Source organism: Aethalodelphis obliquidens, unplaced genomic scaffold (assembly GCF_003676395.1).
Source record: "Aethalodelphis obliquidens isolate GAN/ISIS:26980383/991018 unplaced genomic scaffold, ASM367639v1 scaffold10, whole genome shotgun sequence".
Taxonomy (NCBI): Eukaryota; Metazoa; Chordata; class Mammalia; order Artiodactyla; family Delphinidae; genus Aethalodelphis; species Aethalodelphis obliquidens.
In genome coordinates, this window is record NW_020837954.1 from 29,731,095 (window position 1) to 29,745,456 (window position 14,362).

General features: G+C 36.7%; 1 protein-coding gene across 12 annotated transcripts in view; it reads left to right on the forward strand.

Moving 5' to 3' along the window:
- Window positions 1–14,362, forward strand: part of KTN1 (kinectin 1) — a 119,880-nt gene that overhangs the window by 40,122 nt on the left and 65,396 nt on the right. For all 12 annotated transcript variants that reach the window (XM_027111334.1, XM_027111339.1, XM_027111333.1 and 9 more), the window contains 4 exons: window positions 231–783; window positions 4,175–4,312; window positions 5,752–5,922; window positions 7,308–7,438. In XM_027111334.1, coding sequence (XP_026967135.1) covers window positions 261–783; window positions 4,175–4,312; window positions 5,752–5,922; window positions 7,308–7,438 — 963 coding nt within the window. In that variant the 5' untranslated portion in view covers window positions 231–260. The remainder of the gene's footprint in view (window positions 1–230; window positions 784–4,174; window positions 4,313–5,751; window positions 5,923–7,307; window positions 7,439–14,362) is intronic.

Consider the following 14,362-nt stretch of genomic DNA (forward strand, 5'->3'; position numbering starts at 1 on the left):
AAAAAAAAAAAAAAAAAAAAAGGAAGGCTGTGTTACACTCCTAGTTACCACAAAATTTTTTTAAAAGTATATTCAAATTGTATTTGGCAAAGTAATCCAGTATGTGATTTAAAAAACCTGTTCAGATTTGTAGATCAGGTTAAATATGAAATACCACTTGAAAGAACAGAGATTTTTTGTGTTTAATAAGACTGACTCAGGTTTTTGTTTCTTCCTTCTTTCACATTTAGGTTTTATAGGATCACATTAACAAAAGCACCATGGAGTTTTATGAGTCAACATATTTTATTGTTCTTATTCCTTCAGTAGTTATTACAGTAATTTTCCTCTTCTTCTGGCTTTTCATGAAAGAAACATTATATGATGAAGTTCTTGCAAAACAGAAAAGAGAACAAAAGCTTATTCCTACCAAAACAGATAAAAAGAAGGCAGAAAAGAAAAAGAATAAAAAGAAAGAACTCCAAAATGGGAACCTCCATGAATCTGATTCTGAGAGTGTACCCCGGGACTTTAAATTATCTGATGCCTTGGCTGTGGAAGATGAGCAAGTTGTACCTGTTCCACTGAATGTGGTTGAAAGTTCAAGTAGTGTTAGAGAAAGAAAGAAGAAGGAAAAGAAACACAAGCCTGTACTAGAAGAACAGGTCACCAAAGAAAGTGATGTATCAAAGATTCCATGCAAAAAAGTGGAACCTGTCCCAGTTACTAAACAGCCCACCCCCCCCTTGGAAGCAGCTGCCTCAAAGAAGAAACCAGGGCAGAAGAAGTCTAAAAATGGAAGCGGTATTGTATTCTATTCAACTTTATTGCGTGGTTATATTTGTTTTAATAACTTTAGAGTTTGAAGTTCAGATACTTTGTTAAGTGTGCACACAAATGTTAAATACTGAATCTGAAATCGAGAACATTATCCTTTTCACTGTGTGTTTGCTTTCATTAATTGCTGATAGAAAGAATTAAGTACTGAGCATAAAACAGTGTTCAAAACTAAATTTCACATTACAAATATGGAAAAGGCCTTTAGTGGAAATATATAAAATCTGTTTATATATATAAAATATAAATATATAAAATATAAAATATATTATAGAAATATATAAAACCACTGAGGACCTGAAAATATCAGTAGTTAGAAATGTTCACATTTATTTCAACCAGTACTTTCTAATCAGTGTGATAGGAATTAAAGATGAAAAGAAAAATCAGATATCATTTTCACCTTTGATTGATTAATTTTGCAAACATTTATAATACATGTGTTTTGTGCTAGGCATTAGATTAGGTACTAGGACTGCAGAGATGAAGTGTGCATTTTCAAGGTAGCCTCATGCTAGTTGTAGATACAAAGAGAAATAGGTTATTATAATATAAAAAGTTTAGTATAATGAGCTAGGTATGTCTAAACCAGTGTTGGAGTTCTCAGGTGGGCCACTTAAAGCATGTGATGCCTAAAGTTAATCTTAAAGGTTGAATAAGTACTAGCTAGTTTTTCTTGGTGGATAGGGTGTTCCAAGGAGAGAGCTTAATAGGTACAACAGAAAGGACATGAGAAATGGTGTGCTGATGGTTGAAATTGCAAACAGTTTGCTCTGTATGAAAGGACTTGTGTTCACTATTAAGTTGTTTTCGTATCTTAACTTATGTAGTATTAAGTTAGTTATACTGGATTTTAAATATTTGCTTGCCAGCTCTGATCAAGCATCGTACTAGAGAAATAAGAGTAAAGGGGACAGAAGGACATGTAAGTCAATAATGAAATGTGACTTATATAAGAAAAATACAAAGTATAGAAATACTACGGAGCCAAAACACCTAGTGCTTATGGGGACCATGGGTCAAAAGCTTTACAGAGGAGGCAGTGCCTGAGCTGGGTCTTCCGGAATGAATCACTTCATCGAGCAAATAGTGGGATCTCATTCCCCACTGGCAGAAGATCATGCATAAAGGCATTAAAGATGCAAGAGTACAGTGTATTGTTGAACCATGAAATGGGAGGTGGGGAGTGGTAGGAAACAAAGCTGAAAAGCTAATGGAGTGGGTAGATCATGATGATTTTTGTATACAATGCTAAGGAGCTGGGATGTTGTGATTTGGCCATTGTTGAAGATTTTCAAGCAGGCTTAGTTTACATGGCCTGATTTACATTTTAGAAAGGTATTTTTGGCAGAACTAGGGAAGACAAGTTTCATAGGGCAGTGTTTAATATATGCACACTTGTTAAGAGGGTATTATTCTCCAGAGTTAAGTTGAAGGACTGAACTGTGGTAGTGACAGAAGAAATAGTAAGGAGGTTAGAGAGATCTGCAAAGCAAAAATGACATGACTAACGTTATGCATAGGATATGGCAGATAGAGGAGAAAGCAGGATCAAAGATAATTTCCAAGTTTTAAGTTAGGTCAGGGTAGGCAAACTGCAACCTGTGAGCCAAATCTGGCCTGCTTCTCGTTTTTTATGGCCCATGAGCCAAGAATGGTTTTTATATTTCAAATGGATTAAGAAAACTAAAGGAGTAATATTGTGTTAAATATGGAAATTATATGAAATTCAAACCTCTGTGTCCATAAATCAAGTTTTTTTGAATGCAGCCACACTCATGTGTTAACGTATGTCTGTGGCTGGCTTTCACACTGCAACAGCAGGTGAATAGTTATGACAGAGTCTAAATGGCCCACAAAACCAGAGTATTTACTGTTCAGCCCTTTGTAGAAAAGATTACTCAAGCTCTGATTGGTAAATGTTGATAGCTTTAAGAGGGAATAATGGGGAGAGAGTGGATGTGTGCCCAGAGGAGAATGCTTTCAGTTTGTGTTTCTGGTGCCTATAGGGGCTATTTACATAGGGAGGATGCAGTAGGAAATTTAAGTACAGAGGCATAAGGCTAGACTACAGATTCAGAAGCCTTATTAAGCATGATGGTAGTAGTTGATGTCGTGGGTGTAGAGAAGATCATTCAAGGAAAGTATTTAAAATGAGGACACAATCCTGAAGAATACCAGTGTATAAGGTATTCAGTAGGAACAGCTTACAAAGGAGACTACAAAGGAATATTCCAAGTGTAAGAAAAGAATTATCATGGGAGCTGAATTTTATTTATTTTATTGTGGTAAAATATATGTAACATAAAATTTACCATTTTAAAGTATAAGTTCTGGGCTTCCCTTGTGGCTCAGTGGTTGAGAGTCCGCCTGCCAATGCAGGGGATGCGGGTTCGTGCCCCGGTCCGGGAAGATCCCACATGCCACGGAGCGGCTGGGCCTGTGAGCCATGGCCGCTGAGCCTGTGCGACCGGAGCCTGGGCTCCGCAATGGGAGAGGCCACAACAATGAGAGGCCCACGTCCCGCAAAAAAAAAAAAAAAAAAAAAAATATAAGTTCTGTGGCATTAAGTACATTCACATTCTTGCACAGTCATCACCACCAGCCATCTCAAGAACTTTTCGTCTTTCCCAACTAAAATTCTATACCCGTTAAGCACTAATTCCCCATTCTTCCCTCTCTCTAGTTCTTGGCAAGCACCATCCTACTTTCCGTGTCTATGAATTTGACTACTCTAGGTACTTCATATTAGTGAAATCATACAATATTTGTCCTTTTGTGACTGGCTTATTTCACTTAGCATAACGGAGAAGAGAGTAATTTAAAGAGGTAGAGACCAATAGTATGAAATGCTAAATAGAATTCAAATAAGGATTAAAGGATATTATTGGTAGAATGTGGCATTTGGGACACTAGGGACCTGAGTAAAATCTTTCATGGATATAATGGAAGAGAGAAAAATCAGGTTGCAATTAGTTGAGAAATGATTGGTAGGAAAGGAAGTACAGACTGTTCTTTGGTCAGTATAAAAAGGAAATGGGTGTGGGGGGCTAGGGATTACAGTGGTGGGAAGGGTTTTATTTTTTAAGATGATAAGGGATTTGACCATGCCTATAAGCTGAGTAGGGCTAGGAGTGGCTGAGAAATGGGATATAAAAGAAGGAGCAAGTACTAGAAGTCCTGATGAAGTTAAAGAGCATATGTGGCAGAGTAAGAAAGCTAGAATAAGTGAGAGAATTGTATATCAGAGTTTAAAATTTTGGTGGTAAAGCATTTTAGGAAGTATTCATTAATAATTGAATCTTTTCTGGTGTGTTCATTGTTTGCTATGATGATTTTTCATTTATTTTTAATAAAGATGATCAGGATAAAAAGGTGGAACCTCTTATGGCACCGTCAAAAAAGCAAGAACCATTACCCCTGCATCAAGAGACTAAACAAGAAGGTGGATCAGGAAAGAAGAAGGTTTCATCAAAGAAGCAAAAGACTGAAAATGGTGAAATGTGTAGATACCTATTTTATAAATACTAATTCTAGAGAAGTCCACTAGGACAAGGAACCTAGAGACCTCACATGCTCTTTAACTTCCAGCTTAATATGTACCATAACAGCTTTAAAACTAATACAAGCCCATGGTGCTTTGACAGATGGTTAGGGTATAAGTTTGTGCTGAAGACCTTTATATGAAATTTATAAAAGGACAGAAGCATTTATAAGTTTGTGGTGAAGACCTTTATATGAAATTTATAAAAGGACAGAAGCATTTATAAATATTCTCATTCTTGAGTTTTGAAAATAATGTTAATAGCATACAAACTCTATAGAAGAAAAGTATTCCTGAAATATTTGTACTTTTTAATATCACATAAAGATTATGCTTGAGAACATTAGTTAAATTTATCATTACCCTACATTCCTAACTATTTATTAAACATAATTTGCATGTGTGTATGAGAAGCATCCAGTTAAAAGTGATGGAGCAATTTTTATCTGTTCCGAATTGTCCACAGAAGACTTAGCTATGAAATTTACGTAGATAAAACAGTGATTTTTATAATATTGGGCTGTGATATCAACTAGTGCTAGAAAATAGTAAAATTGGCAAGGGAAAAGATGAAATTCTGTTATTTGCATTAAAATTATGATGTATCAAGCAATCAGGTATAGAAAAATATTATCACAAAATATTTGTTAATATTAAATATTTATTATACATTTTAAATGAAAGAACTGTATGTGCCCCAGAGTTTTTTTTCTTTTTTAAGGTAGGGATATAGAGAGACTTCCATATGGGTGTGGAAGTTTGTGTCTCTAACCAACAGATATCAGACTTCAGTATTCAAACTTTTCCCATTAAAATTAGGAACAAAGTAAGAAGCCTTCCTTCCTCCACTTTTAATGTGGTTCTGGAAGTTTTAACAGTGTAGTAAGATGTACCATATAAGTTAGAGGCATAACTATTAGAAATGAGAAGATATCTGCAAGGAGCAGTGACTAATTTTGTATCTAGCAAGGAAAAAAACTCAGGAATTAACCAATTGGAATAAGAGGTCAGTAAAGTACCAACATACATTAAAAATTAATAGTTTTCCTTGAGCACTAATTAAATGTGAATGGATTCTTAGTTAAATCAGGAGAAACATGAGAACTAACTAAAATGTATAGGGATGTATAAGAAGAAATTTTCAGATACTATTAGAGGAGATGTGTGATACAAGTGATATGCTATAAAATAATATTGAACTGGTATTTCTTAATTAGAAGAGTGTTTTGAGTTGTTAAATGATAAAATAGGAATTTAAAGCCAAATTGAGCTGGTATTAGAGATTTGAAAATAACTGCATTTATCATTAAACTTAATTGTGCTTACATGTTATTTAATTACTCTTATAAAAAATGCTGAGTAATTATGATTTTGTTGAACTTAAATTACAGTCTTGGTAGATGAACCCCTTATTCATGCAACAACTTATATTCCTTTGATGGATAATGCTGATTCAAATCCTGTGGTGGATAAGAGAGAGGTTATTGATCTGATTAAACCTGACCAAGTAGAAGGAATTCAGAAAACAGGGGCTAAAAAACTGAAGATTGAAGCTGATAAAGGTAATATACAGAATGTGACAATCTTTTGTATTGAAAAAAACACATTTTTGAGTTCTGATGGAGTGAGTGTGTTTTCTCATAGAAGCAATGAATTGCAAAAGACTAATAGAATCTTTGTAGTAAAAGATTTATTGGTAGTTTTCTAATCCACCTTCTCAGTTTTGTAGAGCTGGACATTAGACTTTGACTTGCCTAAGGTTTCATAGCTGTTTTGCTGTCGGGTAATCTGTTCCCTTCTATTATTGTCTCTCAGAGTTTTCTATGCTAATTCACAACGGCCTTATTATTATTATTACTATTATTATTATTATTGTTATTATTTTGGCCGAGTCACATGGCTTGCGGGATCTTAGTTCCCCAACCAGGGGTTGAACCGGGGCCCACGGCAGTGAAAGTGCTGAGTCCTAGCCACTGGACCACCAGGGAACTCCATATTATTTTTTTAATAGTTTTTTTTTTTTTTAAACAGCACTTTTAGGTTCATAGCAAAATTGAGTGGAAAATACAGAGTTTCCATATACCCCTTGTTCTCATACATGCACACAACTGCCTTTTTAAACTTATAATGTAGCTGAAGTATTAAAAGCTCTGGGCACCTTTGGGTGTAATGGGTGGCAGTTGCTTTTAATGAGAGGCCGCTGTTGCCTAATATAAGAGCCCTAGGGGAATCGAAGTGGGTGAGTCAGGAGATGTTTGGCACATGGATTTTTAAAATGTTAGGATTGCTGTATATACTTGATGTTTGTAAAATCAGACTTCCTTTTTGTAATTGTCTTCGAGCTTATTTTCTCATCTGTAAAATTTGGCTCATAAGTCCTAAGTATTACAGTTAAATGACAGTATTTGTGAACATATTTAGTATAGATACTACCATATATTAGACATTTGCATTTTTTTTTTTAAAGTAAGGGTATACTGGCACTTTAATATTCTGCAGTTTGGATACAAACCACTATGTGCGTAGAATGGATAAACAACAAGGTCCTACTCTATAGCCCAGGGAACTATATTCAGTATCCCATGATAAACCATAATGGAAAAGAATCTAAGAAATAATGTACATATATATATATGTATAACTGAATCACTTTGCTGTACAGCAGAAATTAACACAACATTGTAAATCAACTATATTTCCAATTAAGAAAACATAAAAAATATTCTGCAGGTTGAGCAAATTTTTATTTAATGTAATTATTCCATATTATATTAAAAATGATAAACACTTTTTCTCTGTGGACTAGAGCATTAATTGTTGTTTGACCTGAAATGTAAATCTGTTTTCTCTTGGTTACTGACGTTGTGGGTCAAGAATTCTTGGTGCTTTACCTTTGCTGAAGTTGTTACTTATATCTTTTAAATGTTAACTTTTTTTTTTTTTAAAGAGAATGCTGAAGTAAAATTTAAAGATTTTCTTCTGTCCTTGAAGACTATGATGTTTTCTGAAGATGAGGCCCTTTGCGTTGTAGACCTGCTAAAGGAAAAGTCTGGTGTGATACAGGATGCTTTAAAGAAGGTAAGCATATTTTAGATTATGAGCCTATTTGAGGGCAGTGATTAGAAGTTCACCAAGCAAGACTTCTGCTAGAGCAATAAGTTATAACCTACTCCCATCCTTCATACCCCGAAAGCACTTAGTGACATTTAAAAGTTCTGGAATGCCTTCGGAAGTTATTTCGTATATCCATACTAATCAATATACTTATTTAGTTCAGTCAGGTGTCCGAATCATCTGAGGTTTTGACAAAAACGAATTGCTTATAATAAGTAAGAAGATTTATATAACTTTAAAGTCATTTGGCACTTGGCTAAGTTGTACCTTGCTTTCCTGTGAATGTAAGTGCTGAAGGCAAGGTCGGGTGATTTCTGGATAACATATGGAATGTTTTTGTGACTGAAGATAGCACCATTCAAAGCACCTGGGCATCTTTTTCGTGTGTGTGTGTGTGTGTGTGTGTGTGTATGTATGTATAGAATACTACTGTTCTAAAGTAAATGCTTTGAATGATAGAATCATTGCTATGACTGACTAAAATTTGAAAAAAACAAAGCCATGAAGCTAATATTTAATTTCTCATTATATTACACTCACTATATTATCAGGTCTACTAACTATCTTATATTGGGAAATGTGACAAGTTTTTAAGTGTTAACTTTGTGTGAGATAAGATGACATGGTATCCGGTGTTCAATATTAGATTGTGGATGTGACCATTCTTATTTTAAACACACATACACACACACTCCTAACACACTTTTCTGCCTTTAAACCTTTAGTGGCTTCCATTTATTTTTTTCCCCCATCTTTATTGGAGTAATTGCTTTATGATGTGTTTCTGCTGTACAATAAAGTGAATCAGCTATATGTATACATATATCCCCATATCCCCTCCCTCTTGAACCTCCCTCCCACCCTCCCTATCCCACCCCTCTAGGTGGTCACAAAGCACCGAGCTGATCTCCCCGTGTGATGCAGCTGCTTCCCACTAGCTATCTGTTTTACATTTGGTAGTGTATATATGTCCATGCTACTCTCTCACTTCGTCCCGGCTTAACCTTCCCCCTCCCCATGTCCTCAAGTCCATTCTCTACGTCTACATCTTTATTCCTGTTCTACCTCTAGGTTCATCAGAACCATTTTTTTTTTTAGATTCCATATATATGTGTTAGCATACAGTATTTGTTTTTCTCTTTCTAACTTATGTCACTCTGTATGACAGACTCTGGGTCCATCCATCTCTACAAATAACTCAGTTTCATTTCCTTTTATGGCTGAGTAATATTCCATTGTATGTATGTGCCACATCTTTATCCATTCATCTGTTGATGGACACTTAGGTTGCTTCCATGTCCTGGCTATTGCAAATAGTGCTGCAGTGAACATTGTGATACATGACTCTTTTTGAATTATGGTTTTCTCAGGGTATATGCCCAGTAGTGGGATTGCTGGGTCGTATGGTAGTTCTATTTTTAGTTTTTTAAGGAACCTCCATACTGTTCTCCATAGTGGCTGTATCAGTTTACATTCCCAGCAACAGTGCAAGAGGGTTCCCTTTTCTCCACACCCTCTCCAGCATTTACTGTCTGTAGATTTTTTGATGATGGCCATTCTGACCAGTGTTGAGGTGATACCTCATTGTAGTTTTGATTTGCATTTCTGTAATGATTAGTGATGTTGAGCATCTTTTCATGTATTTGTTGGCAATCTGTATGTCTTCTTTGGAGAAATGTCTATTTAGGTCTTCCGTCCATTTATGGATTGGGGTGTTTGTTTTTTTGGTATTGAGCTGCATGAGCTGCTTGGAAATTTTGGAGATTAATCCTTTGTCAGTTGCTTCATTTGCAAATATTTCCTCCCATTCTGAGGGTTGTCTTTTGGCCTTGTTTATGGTTTCCTTTGCTGTGCAAAAGCTTTGAAGTTTCATTAGGTCCCATTTGTTTATTTTTATTTCCAATTCTCCAGGAGGTGGGTCAAAAAGGATCTTGCTGTGATTTATGTCATAGAGTGTTCTGCCTATGTTTTCCTCTAAGAGTTTGATAGTGTCTAGCCTTACATTTAGGTCTTTAATCCATTTTGAGTTTATTTTTGTGTATGGTGTTAGGAAGTGTTCTGATTTCATTCTTTTATATATATATATATATATTCTTTTATATGTAGCTATCCAGTTTTCCCAGCACCACTTATTGAAGAGGCTGGATTTTCTCCATTGTATATTCTTGCCTCCTTTGTTAAAGATAAGGTGATCATATGTGTGTGGGTTTATCTCTGGGCTTTCTATCCTGTTCCATTAATCTATATTTCTGCTTTTGTGCCAATACCATACTGTCTTGATTACTGTAGCTTTGTAATATAGTCTGAGGTCAGGGAGCCTGATTCCTCCAGCTCTGTTTTTCCTTCTCAAGATTACTTTGGCTATTCGGGGTCTTTTGTGTTTCCACATGAATTGTAAAATTTTTTATTCTAGTTCTGTGAAAGATGCCATTGGTAATTTGATAAGGATTGCACTGAGTCTGTAGATTACTTTGGGCGGTATAGTTGTTTTCACAATGTTGATTCTTCCAATCCAAGAACATGGTCTATGTTTCCATCTGTTTGTATCGTCTTTGATTTCTTTCATCAGTGTCTTTTTTTCCTCCCCTCCCCCCCGTCAGTTTCTTATAGTTTTCTGCATACACGTCTTTTGCCTCCTTAGGTAGGTTTATTCCTAGGTATTTATTGTTTTTGTTGCAGTGGTAAATGGGAGTGTTCCCTTAATTTCTCTTGCTGATTTTTTGTTGTTAGTGTATAGGAATGCAAGAGATTTCTGTGCATCAATTTTGTACCTGCTACTTTACCAGATTCATTGATTAGCTCTAGTAGTTTTCTGGTGGCATCTTTAGGATTATCTATATATAGTATCATGTCATGTGCAAACAGTGACAGCTTTACTTCTTCTTTTCCAGTTTGGATTCCTTTCATTTCTTTTACTTCTCTGATTGCTGTGGCTAAAACTTCCAAAACTATGTTGAATAACAGTGGTGAGAGTGGGCACACTTGCCTTGTTCCTGATCTTAGAGGAAATGCTCTCAGTTTTTCACCATTGAGAATGATGTTGGTTGTGGGTTAGTCATATATGGCTTTTATTATGTTGAGGTAGGTTCTCTCTATGCCCACTTCATGGAGAGTTTTTATCGTAAGTGGGTGTTGAAATTTGTCATAAGCTTATTCTGCATCTGTTGAGATTATCATATGGTTTTTATCCTTCACTTTGTTAATATGGTGTATCACATTGATTGATTTGCATATATTGAAGAATCCTTGCATTCCTGAGATAAAACCCACTTGATCATGGTGTATGATCCTTTTAATGTGCTCTTGGATTCTGTTTGCTAGTATTTTGTTGAGGATTTTTGCATCTATGATCATCAGAGATATTGGCCTGTAATTTTCTTTTTTTGTGACATCTTTGTCTGGTTTTGGTATCAGGGTGATGGTGGCCTTGTAGAATGAATTCGGGAGTGTTCCTCCCTCTGCTGTATTTTGGAAGAGTTTGAGAAGGATAGGTGTTAGCTTTCTTCTCTACATGTTTGATAGAATTCACCCGTGAAGCCGTCTGGCCCTTTTGTTTGTTGGAAGATTTTTAATCACAGGTTCAATTTCATTACTTGTGACTGGTCTGCTCATATTTTCTGTTTCTTCCTCGTTCAGTCTTGGAAGGCTGTAATTTTCTAAGAATTTGTCCATTTCTTTCAGGTTGTCCATTTTATTGGCATATAGTTGCTTATAGTAGCCTCTCATGATCTTTTGTATTTCTGCAGTGTCAGTTGTTTTTTCTCCTTTTTCATTTCTAATTCTATTGATTTGCATCTTCTCCCTTTTTTTCCTGATGAGTCTGGCTCATGGTATTAATTTTGTTTATTTTCTCAAAGAGCCAGCTTTTAGTTTTATTGATCTTTTCTATTGTTTCCTTCATTTCTTTTTCATTTATTTCTGATCTGATCTTTATGATTTCTTTCCTTCTGATAACTTTGGGTTTTTTTTGTTCTTCTTTCTCTCATTGCTTTAGGTGTAAGGTCAGGTTGTTTGAGATGTTTCTTGTTTCTTGAGGTAGGCTTATATTGCTATAAACTTCCCTCTTAGAACTGCTTTTGCTGCATCCCATAGGTTTTGGGTCTTCGTATTTTCACTGTCACTTGTCTATAGGTATTTTTTGATTTCCTCTTTGATTTCTTCAGTGATCTGTTGGTTGTTTAGTAGTGTATAGTTTAGCCTCCATGTGTTTGTATTTTTTTACAGTTTTTTTCCCTGTAATTGATATCTAGTCTCATAGTGTTGTGGTCAGAAAAGATGCTTGATGCTATTTCAGTTTTCTTAAATTTATTGAGGCTTGATTTGTGACCCAAAATGTGATTTATCCTGGAAAATGTTGCTTGTGCACTTGAGAAGAAAGTGTATTTTGTTGTTTTTGGATAGAATGTCCTATAAATATCAAATTATTAAGTCCATCTGGTCTAATGTGTCATTTAAAGCTTGTGTTTCCTTCTTTATTTTCTGTTTGGATGATCTGTCCATTGGTGTAAGTGGGGTGTTAAAGTCCCCTACTATTATTGTGTTACTGTTGATTTCTCCTTTTATGGCTGTTAGCATTTGCTTTATGTACTGAGGTGCTCCTGTGTTGGATGTATAGATATTTCTAATTGTTATATTTTCTTCTTGGATTGATTCCTTGATCATTATATAGTGTCCTTCCTTGTCTCTTATAATAGTCTTTATTTTAAAGTCGGAAGTCTGATTTGTCTGATGTGAGTATTGCCTCTCCAGTTTTCTTTTGATTTCCATTTCCATGGAATGTCTTCTTCCATTCCCTCACTTTCGGTGTGTATTGTCCCTAGGTCTGAAGGGATCTCTTGTAGACAGTGTATAATATGGGTCTTGTTTTTGTATCCATTCAGCCAGTCAGTGTCTTTTTCTTTATTTTAATGATTGCTTGTTTGCTTCCTTACTTGCTAGCTTGTTTGCTTATTTATTTATTTATGACTGTGTTGGGTCTTCATTGCTGTGCGTGGCTTTCTCTAGTTGCGTTGAGTGGGGGCTACTCTTCGTTGCGATGTGTGGGCTTCTCATTGCGGTGGCTGCTCTTGTTGTGGAGTGTGGGCTCTAGAGCGCAGGCTCAGTAGTTGTGGTGCCTGGGGTTAGTTGCTCCGCGGCATGTGGGATCTTCCTGGACCAGGGATTGAACCCCTGTCCCGTGCATTTGGCAGACGGACTTTTAACCACTGTGCCACCAGGGAAGTCCCCAGTCTGTGTCTTTCGCTTGGGGCATTTAATCCATTACATTTTAGGTAATTATTGATATGTATGTTCCTATTACCATTTCCTTAATTGTTTGGGTTTGTTATTGTAGGTCTTTTCCTTCTCTTGTGTTTCCTGCCTAGAGAAGTTCCTTTAGCATTTATTGTAAAGCTGGTTTGGTGGTGCTGAATTCTCTTAACTTTTGCTTGTCTCTAAAGCTTTTGATTTGTCCATTGAATCTGAATGAGACCCTTGCTGAGTTGAGTAATCTTGGTTGTAGGTTTTTCCCTTTCGTCACTTTAAATATATCTTGCCACTCCCTTCTGGCCTGTGGAATTTCTGCTGCAAGATCAGCTGTTAACCTTATTGGGGATTCCCTTGTATGTTATTTGTTGCTTTTCCCTTGCTGCTTTTAATATTTTTTCTTTGTGTTTAAATTTTGTTAGTTTGATTAATATGTGTCTCAGCATGTTTCTCCTTGGGTTTCTCCTGTATGGGACTCTCTGTGCTTCCTGGACTTGATTTACTATTTCCTTTTCCGTGTTGGGGAAGATTTTGACTATAATCTCTTCAAATATTTTCTCAGATCCTTTCTTTTTTTCTTCTTTTTCTGGGACACCTACAATTCGAACATTGTTGTGCTTAATGTTGTCCCAATGGTCTCTGAGACCATCCTCCATTACTTTCATTCTTTTTTCTTTTTCTGTTCTGCGGCAGTTATTTTCACCATTCTATCTTCCAGCTCACTTATCCAATTTTGTGCCTCAGTTATTCTGCTATTGATTCCTTCTGCAGTATTTTTTTTTTTTTTGCGGTACGCGGGCCTCTCACTGCTGTGGCCTCTCCCGTGGCGGAGCACAGGCTCTGGACGCGCAGGCTCAGCGGCCGTGGCTCACGGGCCCAGCTGCTTCGCGGTATGTGGGATCTTCCCGGACCGGGACACGAACCCCCGTCCCCTGCATCGTCAGGCGGACTCTCAACCACTGCGCCACCAGGGAAGCCCCTTCTGCAGTATTTTTAACTTCAGTTATTGTGTTGTTCATTACTGTTTGTTTGCTCTTTAGCTCTTCTAGTTCGTTGTTAAATGTTTCTTGTATTTTCTCTTGTTTCTGAGATTTTGCATCATCTTTACTATTATTATTCTGAATTCTTTTTCAGGTGGTTTACCGATTTCCTCTTCATTTATTTGTTCTTGTGGGTTTTTATCTTGCTCTTTTGCCTGCAAGATATTTCTCTGTCTTCTCCTTTTGTCTGGGTTATGGTATTTGAGGTCTCCTCCTTTCCCTAGGCTGCAGGGTCATAGTTCCTCTTGCTTCTGTTCTCTGCCCCTGGTGGTGAGGTTGGTCTAGTGGCTTGTGTAGGCTTCCTGATGGGAGGGACTTGTGCCTGCGTTCTTGTAGGTGGAGCTGAGTCAGGTGGTATGTTTTGGGGTGTCTTTGAGCTTAGTATGGCTTTAGGTAGTTTGTGTGCTGATGGGTGGGTTTGTGTTCCTGTCTTGTTTGTTGTTTGGTGAGAGGCATCCACCCCTGGGAGCTGCTGGCAGTTGGATGGAGCCGGGTCTTGGATTCAGTTAGAGGCCTCTGTGAGAGCTCTCGGTGATCAGTCTTCCCTGGGGCCAGGAATTCTTTAGTGGTCCAGTATCCTGGACTCCGTGCTCCTACCGCAGAG